Source organism: Anneissia japonica, unplaced genomic scaffold (genome assembly GCF_011630105.1).
Source record: "Anneissia japonica isolate Jap-2015-1 unplaced genomic scaffold, ASM1163010v1 scaffold288059_len961885_cov194, whole genome shotgun sequence".
NCBI lineage: Eukaryota > Metazoa > Echinodermata > Crinoidea > Comatulida > Comatulidae > Anneissia > Anneissia japonica.
The window spans coordinates 838,158-857,624 of NW_022740566.1; the positions used below are offsets into that span (position 1 = coordinate 838,158).

The following is a 19,467-nucleotide window of genomic DNA, read 5'->3' on the forward strand; positions in this document are numbered from 1 at the left end:
TATTTAAAATGTAGAACTTGTAGAACTGGGTATTATCACTCTACAGACTGTTTCATGCTAATGCAATCTTCAGGAGTGAGAGAATACAAGGATTGTGAGAGTATATGAATGCTAAATATATATAACTTCAAAAGAGAAGGGATAACAGTTAATCTGATGCCATATTTGTGTAAAATGGTGGAATATAAGTTAGAATACCAAGTTTGACCTTGAATCCTGAGTTATAAGCTTCCAAAGTTGGAGGAAATTGCTTTTGCGCATCTTGAAGAGCCATGACCCTTTTTTGAGGCGTCAATATCTCGGAAACTACATATCCAATACGGCTAATCTTTTGTGGACGTTGATTTTTCACATAGTGGATCATTTTTAAGAAGTTTCATAAAAATCAAAGACGGTCGACCTGGGACCTCTGGTTGATTTGACACGGAATTACCCAATTACATAAGCTAGACAGAAAAATTAAAATACATAAAATTTAATAAATAAATAATAGATGAATAATTTATGCTGGGCCTGCAATGAATAAAAAATGCATTAAAGAAAGCCAATAAGAAATGAGATTAATAAAACATCAAAATTTCAGTTTATTACATTTAAAATAGTATATATTTATCAAAATCAGTCAAAGTTTGATTTACAAAAAAATAAATAAAAAATGGAAACTCCCTGACTGCACAAAAAAGTCATTTATAAAAATCATTCAAAAAACATTAATTAAATTGAGATCTTGAAAGTTATGCAGCTCAAATTGAAACGATAACATTCAACCAATTTAATAAAAACAAAAACACCTAGGGCCAGTGGCGTAACTCCTATGCGCTCTCATGTGGCGGTCCGCAGGGCCCCCGAATTCTAGGGCCTCAAAGGGGCCCTACCCATAGGTTCCTTGATCTGTACCTTGATCAAAAAGGACTTTGTTGATAAAATAACACCATAATGTGTCTCTGAGATCGACTGTAGGGCATATATCATATTATAACGATTAAAGAGGCCTGGGACCCCACCAAATTTGTCCAAAAAAAAATATTAAAATTTTAAAAATGGAGATAAAAGGAAAATTATATTCACAAAGTCTGTGAGTGCCATTTCCGGTCATCCAGACGTGCCATAATAATACATTTTCTTATATCAGCCCCACAAGGGCAACAGCATAATATGTGTCTGAAATCAACTGTAGGACATATCATATATTATATCCAGTGGCGGAATAAAGAGTTGGGGGGGGGCCTGCCGGCCTGGAGCTGCCGGCCCGAGGCCCCACTAAATTTGTCAAAAGATTTTTTAACTGAAGATAAAAAGAAAATCATATTCACAAATTTATGGTATAGACTCTCCAACTGTGAAAGTCCCTCCCTGGCCTCAACTTTCAGGATTCATTTTATATCATTTATTCGTCGTTAAAAACATTTAGAATAACGATACACATTTAAAATCCCACGATGGAATTCCCAAAAAGGGCCCCCAGTTTCATACATACAGGCCCCTGACCCCATCGTTACGCCACTGCCTATGGCAGAGGGTAACTTACTGAATTGAAACTAAATTTTGCACGGATTATGTTATAGAACTTATGGCCTAGGATATGTCCTAGCCTAGCCTAAACCTAGGTTTACAAATAGGCAACCACTAACTATTCTATACTTCCCGGGCAAGGGCTTGGCTAATTTAATTAGGCTAGGCTAGGCCTAGTGCCTGGAGGACAGGTAGGCCTAGGCCTAGGTAAGATAGGCTAGCTAGATCAGCTAGAATCCATCTAAATCAGTAGGACGAAAACACATACACACAAAATTAACATGTTAACTTTTGTATTTTTGCTAGGTCTAGGGCAGACCAGGGAGCTGACCAAACCTAAGCCTTGGCCTAGCCTAGTGTACTTGTCTAGGCCTAGGCCTAGTCCTAAAGTGCTGGCATCTCCGGACCTCTCCTAGCCTAGGGACCTAGGCCTAGTCCTAGGCCTCATTTTTAACAGACAATAACAGTCAATAAATATAGAATTATAAAAGCAAGGAGGTATAATACTATGCATAGGCTATACTGTACTGTAAAATATGAATAAAAGTAGACGGTCGTTCTAATGCGGTAAAAACCGTAATAATACAATGCATATGGCGCGCCGGTATTGCCTTCAATAAACACATTAGTTTAAACTGTCAAAGTGATGAATATAAACTGCGCTCCATAATTGTCGGTCTCCGGTCGTTATAATGCGGAAAAGGTTGTTTGGAGTCGTGTGTGGGGCATTATAACGACCGCAATCAACATCTGCTTTGTTTAATTAGAGCTAGTCTAAAAAAAACATGTAAATAAACTATATTTATCTATATACATAATAGTTATAATAATGATTTGAAAGAAAATCACTTTATTAAAAATATACGTCAGTCGTCATAAGACCGTATTTTCATCTGGTCGTCATAATGCGGAAAAGATATGTATATATACTGTCTCTTATACACATCTAGATGTGTATAAGAGACAGGCTCTCATGAATGTTGATAAGCAACAGCTAAAATTTACAACTAAACAGCCAAAAGTATATACAGTATATATAATATATTTATTACATGTTTGTGTTGATGTTTCATCTCAGTTATTGTATTTACATAACTAACATTGGATGTCTTCAAATTATAGGCTCGCATATAACAATGTTTACAGAGTGTATGTGAAAATAAATATCAAAATGATAATGTATTTAAATTTGTGCTCTGTTTTTGTTAGCATCATCAACATTAATAAATATTATTCTACCACCACTCTGATACTGAAGTGTATTTCGCCACCACACCTCTGTCTCTTTTTGTTTTACCACTAAACATGTTTTGGATACAAACACCAAATTGATCATCTCAACAAAAATCTTGTACATGTATACTAATCAGAAAGCCGAATTATATATGGACACACTTTTAGTGACCATAGTGAGTTTCAAGCTTTCACAAATAGCCAAATAATATGATTTTTAGGTCACCAACTTCTAGAATTCAAAACTTTTTTGCTTTTACTTGAAATTTTCAAATTATTTTTTTATTATACGAAGTCAGTTTTTGAGTAAATATGAATAAAATATCTCGATGGCTTCATGCCTTACTAAAGGACAATGAAAATCACATTTTACAATTTTAGCAGAAATTTTCACAAAATTGTCACTTTTTCTTAAAAAATATGACATTTGATGAAAATCTATAATAAAATTATGATTTTTTTTTGAGAAAGACAATTTAATTCTCTTTCATATGACACTATTTGCAACAAAATTGAATGGCTATTTCAAAAGTAACACATGAAAATATGTTTTAATCTTTATTTGGCGGCCATCTTGGACGCCATCTTGGATTTGGAGGTGACCGCAGTAAATTTGCAAGAGCACACCAACAAAATGTGTTTACTTAATAATTAAGCAAGCGAAAAAAACAAGGTGTCCTTAGTGTGTACAGACTTAACAATGGAACCTAAAAACTAAGCATGATATGAGAGTTGGACCTCCGCTTACATTGCAGAAACTTCACATCGAACTCGCATTGCCAGGTCAAACAAAATGACGGAAAACATAAATTTACATTTACATAAATGTCTACACACAGGAAAAACAGTGAAGAGTGATTACAATAGTTCCTATTGCATTACATGCATAGGAACTAAAAATATTATTTTAATTTACAGTTGAAAAGTTGAGGGCGCTATAATAATGTTGTTAAGCGAGAGCCCAACGTCATTGTGTTTTCTTCGATCATGGCTGTTGACCGGTTGTTTTGGAAAAAAGAAACAAAACAAAGTTCAAATGTGACTGTGTTCATTTCTGACAGTGAGGCTCGAGTAATAAAATACTGGAAGGCGTCAATCCGATTATACAGAGCCGAAAAATTGTAAAGTTATAAAACCCTGACTTTACAAGACATCATGCATTATTCATAAATATAGCGTTTGGATAATGTAGGATTTAAGCTTTGTAACTACAAAAAATTAATGCATCAAAACAAATCCTTACAAAACTGTTCCGTGTAATCTCCACTTAGCCATCTTCCTCGTCAACAAAGGTCTCATTAACAAATGATTGTCAATGACTCAATTCTTTCATATACTCTACAGTCAGGGCACAAAATGTGAAGTAAATCATTTTTATACTTACTAGTTTTTTCAGTGTGTTTTTGGATTTGCGCTTATCTTTTGGAGGGCGTCCAACTCTTTTATTGCTTATAATTTTCTTTAGGCTACCGTTGTTACTCGGTTTTTGTCCTCTCCCTCCAATGTAGCCACGGCAAGATGGGCTTTTGCACTTACAAACTTGCTGTAGCATAAACAAGTGAATGACATAAATGTACTGTCATGCTGTAGATAAGCTGGTTTGAAACTATAAAAATCTGTTTGTAAATATATTTGCAGTAATTATAAGTTCGAATAAAGACAAAGTCTGAATGATTTATATAAGTTTGAGAGTTGATGGTTAAAAAACCAAAAAAACTGATATATTGTTGATGCTTGACAGTTCAGGCAAAAAGTATATGCTGTGTGGCTGTCTCGAGGCAAAAACACATAACTCATTATTTGTCGATTTTCAGATTATAGTACTGTATATTTAAACACTTTTGAATTACCTGTGAAAATTTCTGATCAACACCAAGTCGTTTTAGAAATCTTTAAGGACACAACGTATCTTCAATGAAGATACGTTGTTTTGCCGCAGAATGGTATTCAAAAATTGTTTTGAGTTTGGGACAGCAAAATATACTGGTCGATGGTATCAACAATGTTAATGGAGTATGCACTTACTAATACATATGATTGGCCCTGTATGTGACAAATTAAAAATTCAGTCACAATTCCTGTAATATACTTGTTGTAATTAAATTTTTACATACATTCATAATTTCTTTAGATCTATGGCACTGCAAAATTTTAAAAGGGTACAACAATTTGTTGCATAGTTGCAAACTTTAAATCTATTTTTCTAGAAAAGTGAAAATTTGAAACTACGTTGTTTTGCCTTGGAACGGCCGCATGGTAAATTGGTAGCAATAAGGAGAACAAAGCAGTATGTTGTAGTGAGAATAAATTTTAAAATGTATATAATATAAATGTTTGAAAGTTTATAGTAACATGACTGAACCTTTTCTATACTGTTACTTACCTGGCCTTCTAAACTAAATGCGTGAAAGTTATAATCGTAAGTCAGTTCCTCATTGGCCGCAATATCTTGAAGAGCAAACAAGCCAATTCGGTACACACCTTGAACACACCTGTAGGTCATAAGTACCAAATCATTAACAAATTAAAAACCATATATTATGTTTAAAAGTTGGAAATAATACCTACATTAATACCTAATAGACCGAATTAGTCACCAAAGATGACATCGCGATTTCGCCAAGTAGGTATGAATTTGTAAACATTGGCCAAAGAGCTTTGCTAATGCATTGAGCGGAGTGGAAAGTGGTATATATTAAATCGTCTAAAATGTAATGAAGTAGCATAGAAGATACTTTTTATAACAACGTATACATTTTGAATGATTCGTAGATTTGATTGATTTGATTTAAATTTCCATAAAAGTATGAAGAGTTTTGAGAAGCCTTCTAGGGGGACCTAGGCCAATCGCTCGCGGGACTCGCCACATCCAGCGTTGACTAAAGCAATCGCTGTTGATTTAAAGGTACAAATTCAGCTTAAACACTGTCACTTTGTTGCAATTTCTGCATGAAATATATAAACCATTAGACAAACATAAATAGCTGAATTGTACAACAAGATGTTTCTTTTGACTACGATGGCCAATGAGTGAGAAGAACGTTGTTGGTATGAATTTCTAGTCTAAGGCTAGGCCAGTGTTCACGCGACGAGGTTATGCCAACATGTTCAAGTTTTCCACTCTATTTCAAATCTAACGGGTCAAAAGTCTGACATTTATTAAAGAAAATATTTACCAAGGCTTTTCGATAAATTTTATGATAAAATGTACAAATAAATAAGTTTCTAAATTTACTCGAGTGGAAGCTTATTATTGTGTGAAAAAACTGCCACCTTGCAATTTGTTTTGATGTTATACCCACTATAACAAGTTTGGTTTGGTGACTAATTCTGTCTATTTATTCAAGTACAATTGCAAATTAAATATGTTTATCTTTAAACTATTGCACATTTATCTTTAGATACATTTTACGAGCAAGCAAACACAAATTGTTAACAAACCATTTTTGCATTTCGCAGTTAGGTTCACAACTGTGGTTGACAAAGCGTCCCTCGTTGCCAGCCCGATGTCCATCAATCACATGCATGCTATCTAGGTTCAGACAATAGTGGTGTTTGCGATGTTGGTAATCTGTTGTTGCACGTTTTAGGAACTCTTTAACTGAAATGACCTCGCCAACATACTCCAAGATAAACTTATGCTGTTTTATCTTCGTTTTACTCATGATTCCCCAGCCTCTATCAACTGTCTAGATAATAACAAAATTAAATACTAGTTGTTAAAAGCTGTATTTGTTAACATGTGCAGTAGTGTGATCTTTTAACACTACTTAAGTATTTCCATTCTGCAATGTATGTCCGTCATATGGCACCCTGTACATCGGAACAGCAAATGTGTAATGTTCCACACATGTATTATGAACTATACATACATGTGTAGGTTGTTTAGTGATAGCTCACGGAAAAGTTTCCTGTTTAATATTTACTTCCACATTCTTAATTGTATTAGATATTGTAATCAACAAGCACCCCAATATTGTAATCAACAAGCACCCCAATATTGTCACTAAAAAAATACTTTTTTTTAAATGATTTTTTATTTGTTATTTATTAAATATTTTGTTTAACATCATAAATTTGTTCCAACATTCCCTTAGGAATTGAAACAAGAAGCAAGAAAAGTACTTAGAATAGCAACTTACACAATTGCACGATACCCATGGATAGTACTGTCTCTCACCCAATAAGACAAGCATGGTCAGGATGTTAAATTTTTTCTTTATTATTCTTTTTATTTTATTTTTAGTTTAGCTTAAAAGGGTCCCACATGAAGAGCAATGCTAGTGGTGGGATACCCTTTACCACATATTTTGAAAAAAAAGTGATATGTAAAAAGTATGTTTTATAGTGACATTTGTGGAATAAAGAATTGAATTGAACTGAAAATTATAACATGAAAATGTGAAACTACCACAATAAAAATATATTTTTGATGTATTCTTTGCTGTAATGTTATAAATGCAGATGTGCGTACCATGAAGCGCTCAAGGTCTGGGCACCACTGGTGTCTCTGGAGTTGTTGGTTGCTGCACTGCTCACCGCAAGGGCAGGTATTCATGTTACATTCCGTGAAAGTCATCCTATGAATTAAAAAAATATCAATCAATCAATTATCAGGCTGTTTCACTCACTGCTGTGTGAAGCCCTCCTCCAACATTTTCTATCTTTTTCTGTCCAATGCTGCTCTTGTCCAAATATTGTTTCCATGTATGCAGTGATGTCATCCTTCCACCTTTTCTTTTGTCTTCCTTTCCTTCTCCTGGTCCTTGGTTGCCCATTTGCAATCCATCTACTGCATTCTCTTCATAATTCCATTTTCTTTAACCTTCTTCTTTAGTGTCTTAATTATTTGTTCATTGTAATTCAAGTACTTTTTTTTTCTCTTTGTTTGGAATTTTACTTTATTTTATGTTGATTTCTTACTTGCTTTTTACTGAAATGCAGTAGTTTTAACTTTGTAAAACTTTTGCTTTTCTGTTTTTTTTACCTTCAAGACTAAGATTTTTGATTTTTTTTTAAGATTTGAATTTTGTTATTTCTGGGATGTTTTTCTTTGAATTTGTTAGGTATCTATCTTCTCATTATTCTGTAGTTTTTTCCTCCAATAAATAAGGGGCTCATTAGATCAATGAAATAAAATATATATTAGAATATGTTATATATGTTATAGATTTGATGGAACTACTTGACCAGTAATATTTACGCTTTAGACCAACTTCGGCCGCAGACGCCTGTCGAACACCAAAATGTATGGAGCGCCCTTTGAGTGCTTTGAAAATTGGAAGTTGAATGTGCACTATTGTTTGTCACGCTGATATACAGTGGTTGAATGAGCGCTATTATATTTATTCAATTCTTACCCTCAAATTCAGAAACACTCAAGCTTACATTGTTACAGATAGGCCTATACACACAGAACATGTCGCAACAATTAATATTAATAGTGTGTTAAAATTTCAGTGATAAAATTATATAATTTGTGAAAAAATCGTAACGAATTAAACATGGCAAACTTTGTGCTGCCACTTACACCATGGTTAACACGATTTTTAAACATTTTGACGATAATTGTTAAAGGTAAACATCATTGCTTGTTATCGATTATAGATCTCATTTTTTACATGTGCACTTGTTTACTATTCAGTAATGTAAATATAAAGACCTGAATTTTAAATCACCAATAAATTGATTGGCTTTAATGATATAAAGTATATGTACATTAAGGGCATGAGAATAGAGAGATATTCCTAAAGAATTTTTATTGACTATTGATTGACAAATTTACTCAAGATTTCTTTTTCCAACTCTTGTAAATAACACACTTTATAGGCCTACAGTTTCAAATTGTATAATGAATAACAATACTGTTCTGTAAAACAAATAAAATACTGAAGCTTTACAATTCTTCAATGTAAGACACTTAAAAAGAAATCCACATACCTGAAATAAATAAGTAAATAATACTGTACATGAAAGCAATTATTATATACATACAATACCTAAAATAAATATGTAAATATTACTGTGCGACATGACAGCAATTATTTAGTTTAGCAAAGGCATGCGGTGGGGAGAAATACCCAACTGGCGCTCCATATAAATCTCGCGCGGCCGAAGGTGTCGGCGGCCGAAGAAGTCATATCCCATATTTACACTCCAAAATTACCCCCCTAAGTTATCATAAAATATGCTACTAATGATAAATGAATGGGAAATGATAGAACAAATTAACTAATCAAAATTAGTTAAATCTATTTTTTTTCACCTAGACATACTGTACCATTTAATCAACTCAATGATGCTTGACGATTTGATTTTATTCTGTTTCCAATGTTATACAGAATAACAATACAGACAAAATTACAAAAAATCATTGAACATTAAAAACATAATTTAAACCAGGATAACCATAAAATCGAAAAAGAAACAACATATTTCCAATAGGGTCCAGAGGAGATAATAATTTAAAGTGATGGAACTAGTAAGCTACCAAGTTAGCATTCCTATTTATTTCAAGTAGCTGTGTTTTACGAGGACTTATGTTAAAAGAAAAAGTTTTAAATATCATATCAATTTAAATTTTCAAATTATAAGTTTAAGTATATCTACCTATTGATGCAATCTTCCCCGCATCCAGGTTCATTTGGGGGAGGTACCTTACAACTGCAGCGAACATGCTCTAAGCCAGAAGTTGGCTTAACATCAACATGCAAGTCTGAAATAAAATGAGTTACATTAGTCATAATCATTTATCGTAAATCAATGTTGATCTAAATGTAGAATAAAAACCTCACCAAGGGGCCACAAAAAAAGTCTGACTTTCAGCTAGCTTTTATTTACAAATACACATTGGTGGCTTCAGAAATTTGCCAACAGGAGGTCCAAACCAAAAAGTTGCCTAGGGCCCAGATCAGGTACCACCCGGACTGAAACCCCAGGATGGATGAATTTTATTGGTGGGTGGAAACTGTACTTTAAGACAACAATAAAGTGATATATAGCTACATGATAAATTATGTATTATTAACATAATTGTTTAAATAGAATTGAATGTACTAAACTCAGACCTGACCCCCTCTGTCGAAGACAAAAAATGCAAAAATGAATGATGCATGAAGGGTCATTGACATTGTGTATTGTCCAAAGAGATCAATAATGGAACATGATTACCTAATTAGTATCCTCAAATAAACAAAGGCAAAGATATCTTAACTACATATCAACTTACTTGTCCTAATTTTCTTAAATGAAAGAGTATCTTGTCTTGACAGCAACTTCTTATGAATGGACAACCACCAGAGGTCGTATGGTAATGTAAAATCCCGTGTTTCTTCTCGCAAATAACGTCCTAGTTTCAGAGAAGGAATATCAATTTAATTGTCTGCATAAATTACAATATTATAATACAATTTGTCATTTTCAATGGGTATACAGACCAGTGTTCAGTAGTTTTATGTGTGATATGTGCTTTGTATGTATTTTCATGTACCCAAGGAAAAGTAAATTTTATGTTATTTTTGGACAATAAAGTTATCTTTATTTGCATCAAATTTCATGGATACAATCCAGTTTTACCATTAAACCACATTAAAAATGTCCAATGTTGTACTGACCATTTGAAAAATGATAAATGCCATATATTCGTAAACATGCTTATCATCATAATAACCTTATCACATGCAAATTTTGGGGATGATCCCACTGTGCTGAGTATGTCAGTGTGGTGGATCTTGACCATGTCCCCAACTGGGACGACACCAAAACAATAAAAAAAAGAACCAACATGGGACAAGGAACACTCATGGAGGCAATCTCAATATGGAAACAAAAACAGATGATGAACAGAGTTGATGGGGCATACATGCTTTCCTACATTTATGACCAACTTCTTCAACCTGAAAAGCCAGGGTCCCAGAACCAAACCTGACAGGAAAAGAGCTGGCACCTGAGGGCGTTGTTCACTCAATGCCCAAAACAGCAGATGCTAGCTCACATAGAATGATGAAGTCATGTTGATAACATCAACGAAAGCTCGCAGTAAATTTACATCAAATTGTGCTTGATTTATTAACGATGGAACAATTCTACCAATCAGGGACGGCACTACGAGGCATTACCCCAAGATAATTTTCTTGCTCCCCAGTTATTCCGGAAAAATGAACATTTTAAGATTGTCATTTCAAGACCACTGGACAATACATTTAACCAACTTTTTATAATTGTTATAAATATACTGAGTATTTAAATAAAAATAACAAGCACATGGATAGAAGCATTACCTGTTAATGTGATAATTTATAATTGTATCTGCTATGCATAGTTACCAACCTGAGAGATTTGAAATACATGACTACACCAGTTTGCTGAAGGCCTGTGGGCTGTCGGAACCCCGGTGGGTGGTTGTAACAATTAATATGCAAGCGTGCACACGCCTCCTAGATTCTACTAAGTGGTTGGCTGGGTTGTTTTGGTCGGGAAAGAGAAATTTTCTCAGTAAATTGATTCTCGGATGAGATAACGAAAGCTCTCTAATGACTTAAGGTACTGCATGACTGTTTTTTTTATCAAAACCAATTTCTTTAATTTTAAATACATTTTCCCTTGAATTCGCGATAATTCGTTATCACTTATAGACTTTCTAAATACGTGACAAATTTATAATCACGTATGTGTTTCTGCAAAATGCGTGTTTCATCCACAATCACTTTGAAATGCAGGACCGTCCCACATGCTGCAAGACAGTTGGTAACTATGGCTATATGAAAAAATATTCCCCCATAAAATTTTACTTTGCCCTTCACTTGCCCCCTCCAGACTTCAGATGCTGGCACCACCACTGTCTACACTAAAGATACTTGTTGAAAACTGTAAAACTTACCTACATGAATAGGCTTTGGAAGGTAGCCACAGGCTGGTCTCTCAATTGTTTCATCCAGTAACTTCTTTTCATTAGATTTCACACTTTTTTTTGGACTGAAAATAAAATTGAAAAGAGATGGTTATCACTGTGGTAAATTTTTATCAGCAATGTTAATGTCAAAATATACTTTACAAATGTCTTTATTTTATAACAATGTTTTAAGTGGGCGGCTCTTCTTGAAAGATACACAGTGTTTCTGTAACAACATGCTGGCTGCACATAAAGACTAGAGCAGTGTTAACATTGGATTAATTTGACCAAAACAAAGGGTAACTTTACCTTGGTCTAATCAAAGTTTGCAGAAGGTTTTTATAAAATTTATGGATGCAAAAGATTGTAGAATGTTCTGTGATAGCATACACTCTGAAAGACTAGTTTAACCAAACCACTGTGCTTGGGGAAAACGGCCAGGTAATTTCTCCTAGGCAATGTTTGCTCGGTAAACTTACCACACACCTTGGGTAATTTTACAGAAGGGAATGTTTCACAGCCTGTTTGCACTGAATTTTGGGGGTTAGTTTATCTAGCCATTCTAATACTTGAAAAGGTATCATAACTTTTTTCAACATGAAGTTTTTTACCAATTTTGTTTATAGATTTATTCATCCTTGAAAAAATGTGAATAGATATAGCAAGGATATAACAAAGGAAAAAACAAACAAGAACTGATAGTGGTCTGAATCTGGTATAACCTATAATATATTTAATATTAAATGAAGAATTTAAGTTTTTAATGATAAGTGATTAAAAATCAACAATAATTTGTTGAATCAGAGGGAATGACAGCACAAAAAAGTTTCAGTCATACAATAATAATTTAAAAACAAAAGGAAAAGAAAGCCAAAAAAAAAAAAGCAATAACACTGCTTGCTTGTATAGAAACCTGTAATATTTTATTTTATTTTATTTCAACTACCTCCAACAGTGGTATCGCACACTACAGGATGTCTTAAAATACACATACAATATATACATGTAGATATATAGTATATTACAAGATAACATACAATATAAATCAACGACAAACAGAAAAAAAAAATCATTCCTAGGTTAATTGAAAGAAGGCCTACACTGAATGAGCTACCTTGGTTTTTGAATGTGGAAATACTGTTAAAAAATATATCAATAACAGTATCGTTATGTGTAATAGAATTATAGTGATAGGAGAGTCTATGGTAGCATTAACTTGGCTATAGGGCACAGAGAATAGGTCAGTATTACATGAATTTGGTCTACGAAATTTCAAAAGAAATTAAAAGAAAACAGAGGACAAGTAAAAAGCGAGTTTAAACATTTAATATAATAAATTCCTCATAGTTAACAAAACATGCACAACATAATGTTGTACTTTAGTGTACTGCAGTTACAACAAATTATGTTTAGTATGTACTATACATTAGTCATCAATAAACCAAGTTTGCATAGTCTCACATAAAATGTTCTAAGTCTCTGACTTCTCAACTACCATAATCCGTCACATCTGGCAAAGTTTAAGCGAGAAAAATCTTACCCAATATACTCCATTAAAATTAATACCATTTCTCAAAAGGTCTTTTCTCTTCCATTCTAATCCAAAATAAAGTGTCAATATTCAAGACCGAAAATGGAAACTTAAAAACCCACATACGGTAAATAAATATTTTCTACAATAATGTAAATTAACCCCTCCTTGATAATTAAAGGCAAAATCCCCCCCAAAAAATTGCTTATTTTAAAATATAAATTGATATTTATTTCTTATTAATATAAAATTACAAATTTCTAAAAACAGATGAAAAGAAGGTCAGTGTTCACTACCTACGCTCACGCTAGGTTAAAATTTTCTTTCGTCAAAATGGCAAAAGATTTTTAATCTTTTTAGCCAAATTTAAAATGTTTTAGCCAAATTTATAAACTATTAAAATTTCACAAAAACGGTTCCGTAAAATTCATTTCTTGCTTATTTATGTCTTATTCATTTGTAACCAGTCGTAAAGGCAGTTATAACAATATAACTAATTTCTAAAAACAGATGAAAAGAAGGTCAGTGTTCACTAACTACGCTCACGCTAGGTTAAAATTTTCTTTCGCCCAAATGGCAAAAGGTTTTTAATCTTTTTAGCCAAATTTAAAATGTTTTAGCCAAATTTATAAACTATTAAAATTTCACAAAAACGGTTCCCTTAAAATTCATTTCTTGCTTATTGTGTATTTTGGCGAAAGATGCACATTTTTTTCTTTGCCAAATGGTATCTCAATTCGTCATTGGCGAATGGCTAGTGTGAGCATAGACTACTTTACTGATGTTTACAGCAATTGAACCAAAGACCCTGGGATTAGAAGGCAAACATCTTAACACCAAGCTATATTTCCACTGCAAAAACTTAATCTTTGTCGAGTTAAACAAAAAAAATTAAAATAAAATAACAACACTTACATTACATCTTCCTTGAATGAACTTGAATACATTCCGGCTTTCCAGTACTTTTTCTTTGGTGGTTTATCATCACGTCGTCTTTGCTCTGCTCTTCTTTTTCTTCCCTTACTTCCTTTCTCAAACCCTTTAAGATTCTGTATTCCAGGCAGAATGCTCGTCTCTTTCAGTTCTGCATCATCAACAGCTACACTTACAATTTTCAAATTGGTTTCGCTGAAAACAACATTTACACAAATATGAATATCTTAGCAGAAAGTGATTATGGGAATGACAGGGATAGTAGTAATGGTGAAAGAGGTTTTTTCTTTCTTTTTTTATCATCGTTTGTATAAAATACACATATAGTTAAAACAACTAGTCTTACCTTGAAGCACCAGTTCCATCTTCTTTAACAGTTAGTGTCAACTTTCTCTTTTTAAGAGGCAACATAGAATCCACATTATCTGATATTGCCTTTCGTTTATCACCTTTCCCACCTTTTAAAACTTTTTTCTGAACAGACTTCAAAGCTGCTGATGTCATGGAATGTCTTTCATCGGAGAGTGATTCCACAAGGTCCATTTCATCACTGCCATTGTCATCCATTATTGATGTCAGAACTAATGGCAGTGGTGCACTCTCAGATTCTTGATCTTCTATCCTACTTTCATCAGAAACAGTTGTTAACTGATTACCCTGTTTATTATAATGTCGTTCTATTGCACATGTGACTAGCTTCCGCGACTTCCTTCTTTTTAATTTTGATAAATGTTTTTTATTCAGATGTTGTGAAAGAAGTTCAGCTTTCAATCTTGGTATATTTGTATTTTTTTTCTGTTTGAATTCTTCTTGAATTTTTGGTTTAAGCATTGGGCTGAGGAACCCACCTCTCCTTTTAGGCGCTACTTGTTCCTCAATGTGATGTGTGTCCTGTGATACATTGAAAACTGTACTCTCAAAGCGTTTGGTATTTTTTATCTTATCAACACAAGCTTTGATTGCTGCATCTATTTTTCTCTTCACACTGTCAAAATCGGGGTTTGCCGATTCGTAAGGTTTTTCTCTCTCGACACGTTCACTAACATCAGATATATTTATATTGGGGGACCTTCTTAAAAACAATGTCTCTTGCTCAACAATAACAGCACTTTCCGTTTCTTTGTTTATTATGGTTTCCCTAGGAACATCAACCTCAAGTTGATTTAACTCTTTATTAGGTTCATCCTCAATAAAAACATTCCTGTCTGCTACATTCACCTCATGGTTAATGTTGTTATTCTCAGTCACAAAGTCTTCACTGCACTTATTTGCTGTGTGATTAACAATTTCAGGGGCCAGAGTTTTTCGTGGTCGTCCTGGTTTCCTCCTCTTTTGCCGTGGTCTTCCAGGTTTTCTCTTGAGTTTGTCCTGTATATTTGTCTTGAATATATCCAAGGTTTCAGTTTTATCAACATGCTTACTTTGTTTATATAAGGATTTCTCTAACGATTGTTTGTTTAAATTCTCCCGAGGGTCAATATCAACTGAACTTTCATCATTATTTTCTTTAGCACCTGTTGATGACACAACATTGCTAATCATTTCGTTTGTAGGATTGTCATTATGACACTCTTCAACTGCATCTTGAAAATCTCCATCATCAAATTCATTATCAACTGAGACTTTTTCTGTTTCTTGGTTTCCTTGATTTATTGCATTATCATTTAAAACGGTATATACATTATTTTCCTTCATCAACATTTGAAGCTTCTTGCTCTGGTAAGTTCCTCTCATCTTCCTTCGTGTAAATCCTCTCCCTTTTCCTCTTTTTCTTCTTCTTCTTCTACTTGATTTTTGAACAATTGGCAACTTACACAAAACTTTTTGAGGTTGTGTACTTGGTTTGGATTCTACAGGTATTAATGGTTTCTCACTGTTTGATTGCTCAACCTCGATTATGGATTCTTCAAAACCTGAAGATTCTAAACTCTTATCTTCTGCTAAAGGCTCCACAGATTCTTTAGTTTCTGTAACCCTCACCTCATCAGTAGACTCTTCTGTACCTTGCTTATCATATGAATCCTCAGACATACTTTCTTTCAGTGGTTCAACATCACTTTTTTTAGATTCTTCTGTGGTTTTTAATGGACATATTTCTCCATATTCACTTGGTTCTCCAGATTTATGTGATACAGGAGAGACCTGCTTTACTCCATCCCCAGTGATCTCCCTTGATTCCCTTTTTCTATGCTTATCCTTCTTCTTTTTCTTATGTCTCAATTTATCTGAATGTATATTCATCACAGTTCCCAGATAAGATGGTCGAAGCATAGTACTGAATCCAGTTGTTAATTTTACTAATGATGACAGGTGATTTTTTTTCCCTGCCATTGACAAGGAACTTTCATCCATCTGTTCAGGATCCTCGAGTCTAAGAGCCCTCAATTGCAAAATCAATGCATCTAATTCAAATATAAACTCTGGCGTAATTCTTGTTGGTGGCCGTATTAACCGATGTTTCTTTCGTTTTCTTCGACCCAAGGTCACTGGCCAATTCATTTGTTTTTTAATTTTCTCTTTCTTTCCATAACCATAAAGTCCATGAGCAGATGTTGCTAGTGGATGTGAGGACATCACACCTGGGGCAATTTCAACATCATTATTTTTTCTAGATTTGTCAGTGGCTTGATGATCAGCATTACTATTATTGTCAGTCCCAATACCACTGTCGCTAAACAATGCCTCTTCACTCATACATGTGGTAGCACTCTGAGGCGATGGTGTCTGCTCTTTGCTTTTATCTTTTTCAGTATCATCAGAAGGGTTTTTCTTCTGAGTTAATTCTTCAGAACCAAAATTTTGAAGTTGTTCTGCATTATCTTTTTCAATTATATCTGTTAATTGTGCAGAGGGTTTTACTGTCACATCCTTCCCTTCTTCAAGTACAATCTGTGCAGAATGTTTGATGGTTAGGTCTGTATCTTCTTGAAGTTCTTTCTGTGCAGGGTGTTTGGTTGTGATCTCTCTCTCTTCAAGTACCTTCACATTCTTCCCTGTATCTGGTGTTTGTTTACAGGGTTTCTTGACTGCCAATATCCTGGATGATCCATATTTCCTTCTTCCTCTGCCACGACCTCTTCCAACACTTTTCGTGTATTGAACAGGCCTATCTTCTGGAATATCTATATGCAAAGGTGTGGAAATATTAACACTTTGTTCTTTAACAATTTTACATTTCAAATTACTCTCTTTTGTTTGCCTGTTTTCATTGGCAGATGTGTCCTTAACATGTGTCAAACATTCATTACTTTTTGTCATACAAGCTGTACTATCCTTTCTTGAATTTTGCTTATTCTTTAGAGGTTTTCGACCAACTGTTTTTAGTTTAGGTGTATGAGAGGCAACATCAACATCATATAATTTTTCTAAAGGTCTCTTCTTTGCAGTAGTAGAATGCTTTGTTTTTGAATCATGTTTTTTAGCTTGTATGAATGATTCTGGTTTTTTTTCTGATAACTTCTTAATTTTTAATTTATCCCATACACTGCTATCTATAGGAGATAGTTCTGTGGACTTTTTGCGATGCTTTCCTTTATCTTTCCGAGCCTTTTTCTTTGGTTTATGGTGATGATGATGATGTGGGCTTTCAAGAGATTCTAATACGGGGTCAGTCTTCACAGGACTTCCACCTTTGTTTCTCTTTGCTTTCTTTTTTTTTTTTTTGCTGCCATTTAACTCATGTTTATCTTTGGAATTTTTATGTTTTCGTTTCTTCTTCTTGTCCTTATCTTTTCTTTCCTTATCTTTTGATCGAGATTTTTTCTTTTTCTTGGTTTTATCTTTGGTAGGAGAAAGGTTGTTTTCAAGATGTTCTGTTGTGTTATCTGCACTATTCACTGACGAATTGTTTAATGCAGCCATTACTTTGTTAATTCTATCAATTTTAGTTTTGCGCGTCTTAGATGTTTTTTTTCTTGCTACTTTTTTTGGTTCTTTATTTGTGCCTTCTTTAGTGCTGGTGACAGGTTCCGCATTAACAGTACTTGATTGATTCTTTTTAGGTGACGACTTTTCAGTTTTTTTAGGTGATGACCTTTCAATTTTTGAGTTTGCTTTTAATGTAGCACTAGTCTTTTTTTGTGCTTTTGTAGAAACGACATTCTTTGATTTTGTCTTGGTTTTTGTGGCACTAGGTTTTGATTGGATAGATGTTACAGGCAATGACATTATTTCATTTTCTCCTACAGATGGCTTTTTAGATTTCTTTATCACTGATTCTGAAACATCAGCAAGAGAATTTTTTGTTGCTGGAGTCTTTGGAGTATGAGGGTGGGATTTTGGACTGTAACCTGACTGCACAGTATACTGTGGTTGTGATGCTGTTTCAATTTTGTTTGACTTATCCTTATCTTGTTCATCTCCCGTTAAATTAGCGATTGCTTCACTTTCCTTATTGTCCATTTCAGCATCAACTCCAAAATTATGAGCATATGACATATATCCATAACCAGGTGCTTTTTCGGGAGTATTCACAGGTATTGATGTACTTTCCACACCTTCTTCATTTTCAAAAACTTCAACAACCATTCCTGTATCAATAGGTATCAACATCTCTTCATCCTCATTTGTGACTTTTTCTTTCCTTTTACCTTTTGTATTCTTTGTGTTGTCTTTTGCGATGCCTTGATTTGCCAAAAGATTACTATCTGTTTGTGATTCCTCAGTTGCATTTGGCAACTCGTATGCTTCCCCGTCAATTATGGTGCTTTCAAAGGTTTGCATACCAAGTGTCTCCGACACAGCGCAATCAACGATGGCTTGTAAGATGACACTACCACTGTGTGTTCCCTCATCCTGAATTGCTGATTCTTCAACATTGTTACCAGAGTCGCTAAGAACTGTTTCAATATATATATCCATTTTGGGTTGTTTGTTCTTACTATCTTTGTCCTTTTTATCACCTTCAACAACTGATCCTGCCTTGGCTTTCTTCTTGCATTGCTTGGGCAAGCTTGTTGACAGTTGTTCTTCACATTTTTTCTCTTTGGTACCCTGACGATAAATAAAAAAATGTAACTTAAATAGATTCAACTCGCTTCACTTAGGGGGGAATTTTCCCCTGTCAGACAGGTCTTGACCACCCTGTCATCTGACGCCAGGATGAGATCGTCAGATCAGAAATAATAATATGCCTATCCAAATAACGTTATTTTGATTGTCAATCCCTTAAATTGTGGTCTAAAAGCACAATTTGGACCAAATAAGCTATAAAAGCTCTTTGTAAACCCTACAGGGATTTTTTATTCCGGCATCCTGACCAAGGCTCAAGTTGGCCAATTGGTTCGGACCCCTCCATCGGATATGAGAGACTCTTTGTCAGTAAATTTCTGAAGCCACCACAGCTCCCTTGTTGAAATCAGAAAAATCT

At 34.1% G+C, this 19,467-nt stretch overlaps 1 protein-coding gene across 1 annotated transcript in view; it reads right to left on the bottom strand.

Moving 5' to 3' along the window:
- The window catches only part of LOC117118240 (histone-lysine N-methyltransferase ASH1L-like), a gene marked incomplete at both ends in the record, with an annotated part of 35,328 nt that extends 16,234 nt beyond the window's left edge, over window positions 1–19,094 (bottom strand). Inside the window, 9 exon segments of the mRNA XM_033262761.1 lie at window positions 4,130–4,288; window positions 5,129–5,237; window positions 6,187–6,434; window positions 7,220–7,325; window positions 9,355–9,460; window positions 9,974–10,093; window positions 11,624–11,718; window positions 14,082–14,294; window positions 14,446–19,094. Of these exon segments, the coding sequence (XP_033118652.1) occupies window positions 4,130–4,288; window positions 5,129–5,237; window positions 6,187–6,434; window positions 7,220–7,325; window positions 9,355–9,460; window positions 9,974–10,093; window positions 11,624–11,718; window positions 14,082–14,294; window positions 14,446–19,094 (5,805 nt within the window).
- Between the last annotated feature and the right edge of the window lie 373 nt (window positions 19,095–19,467).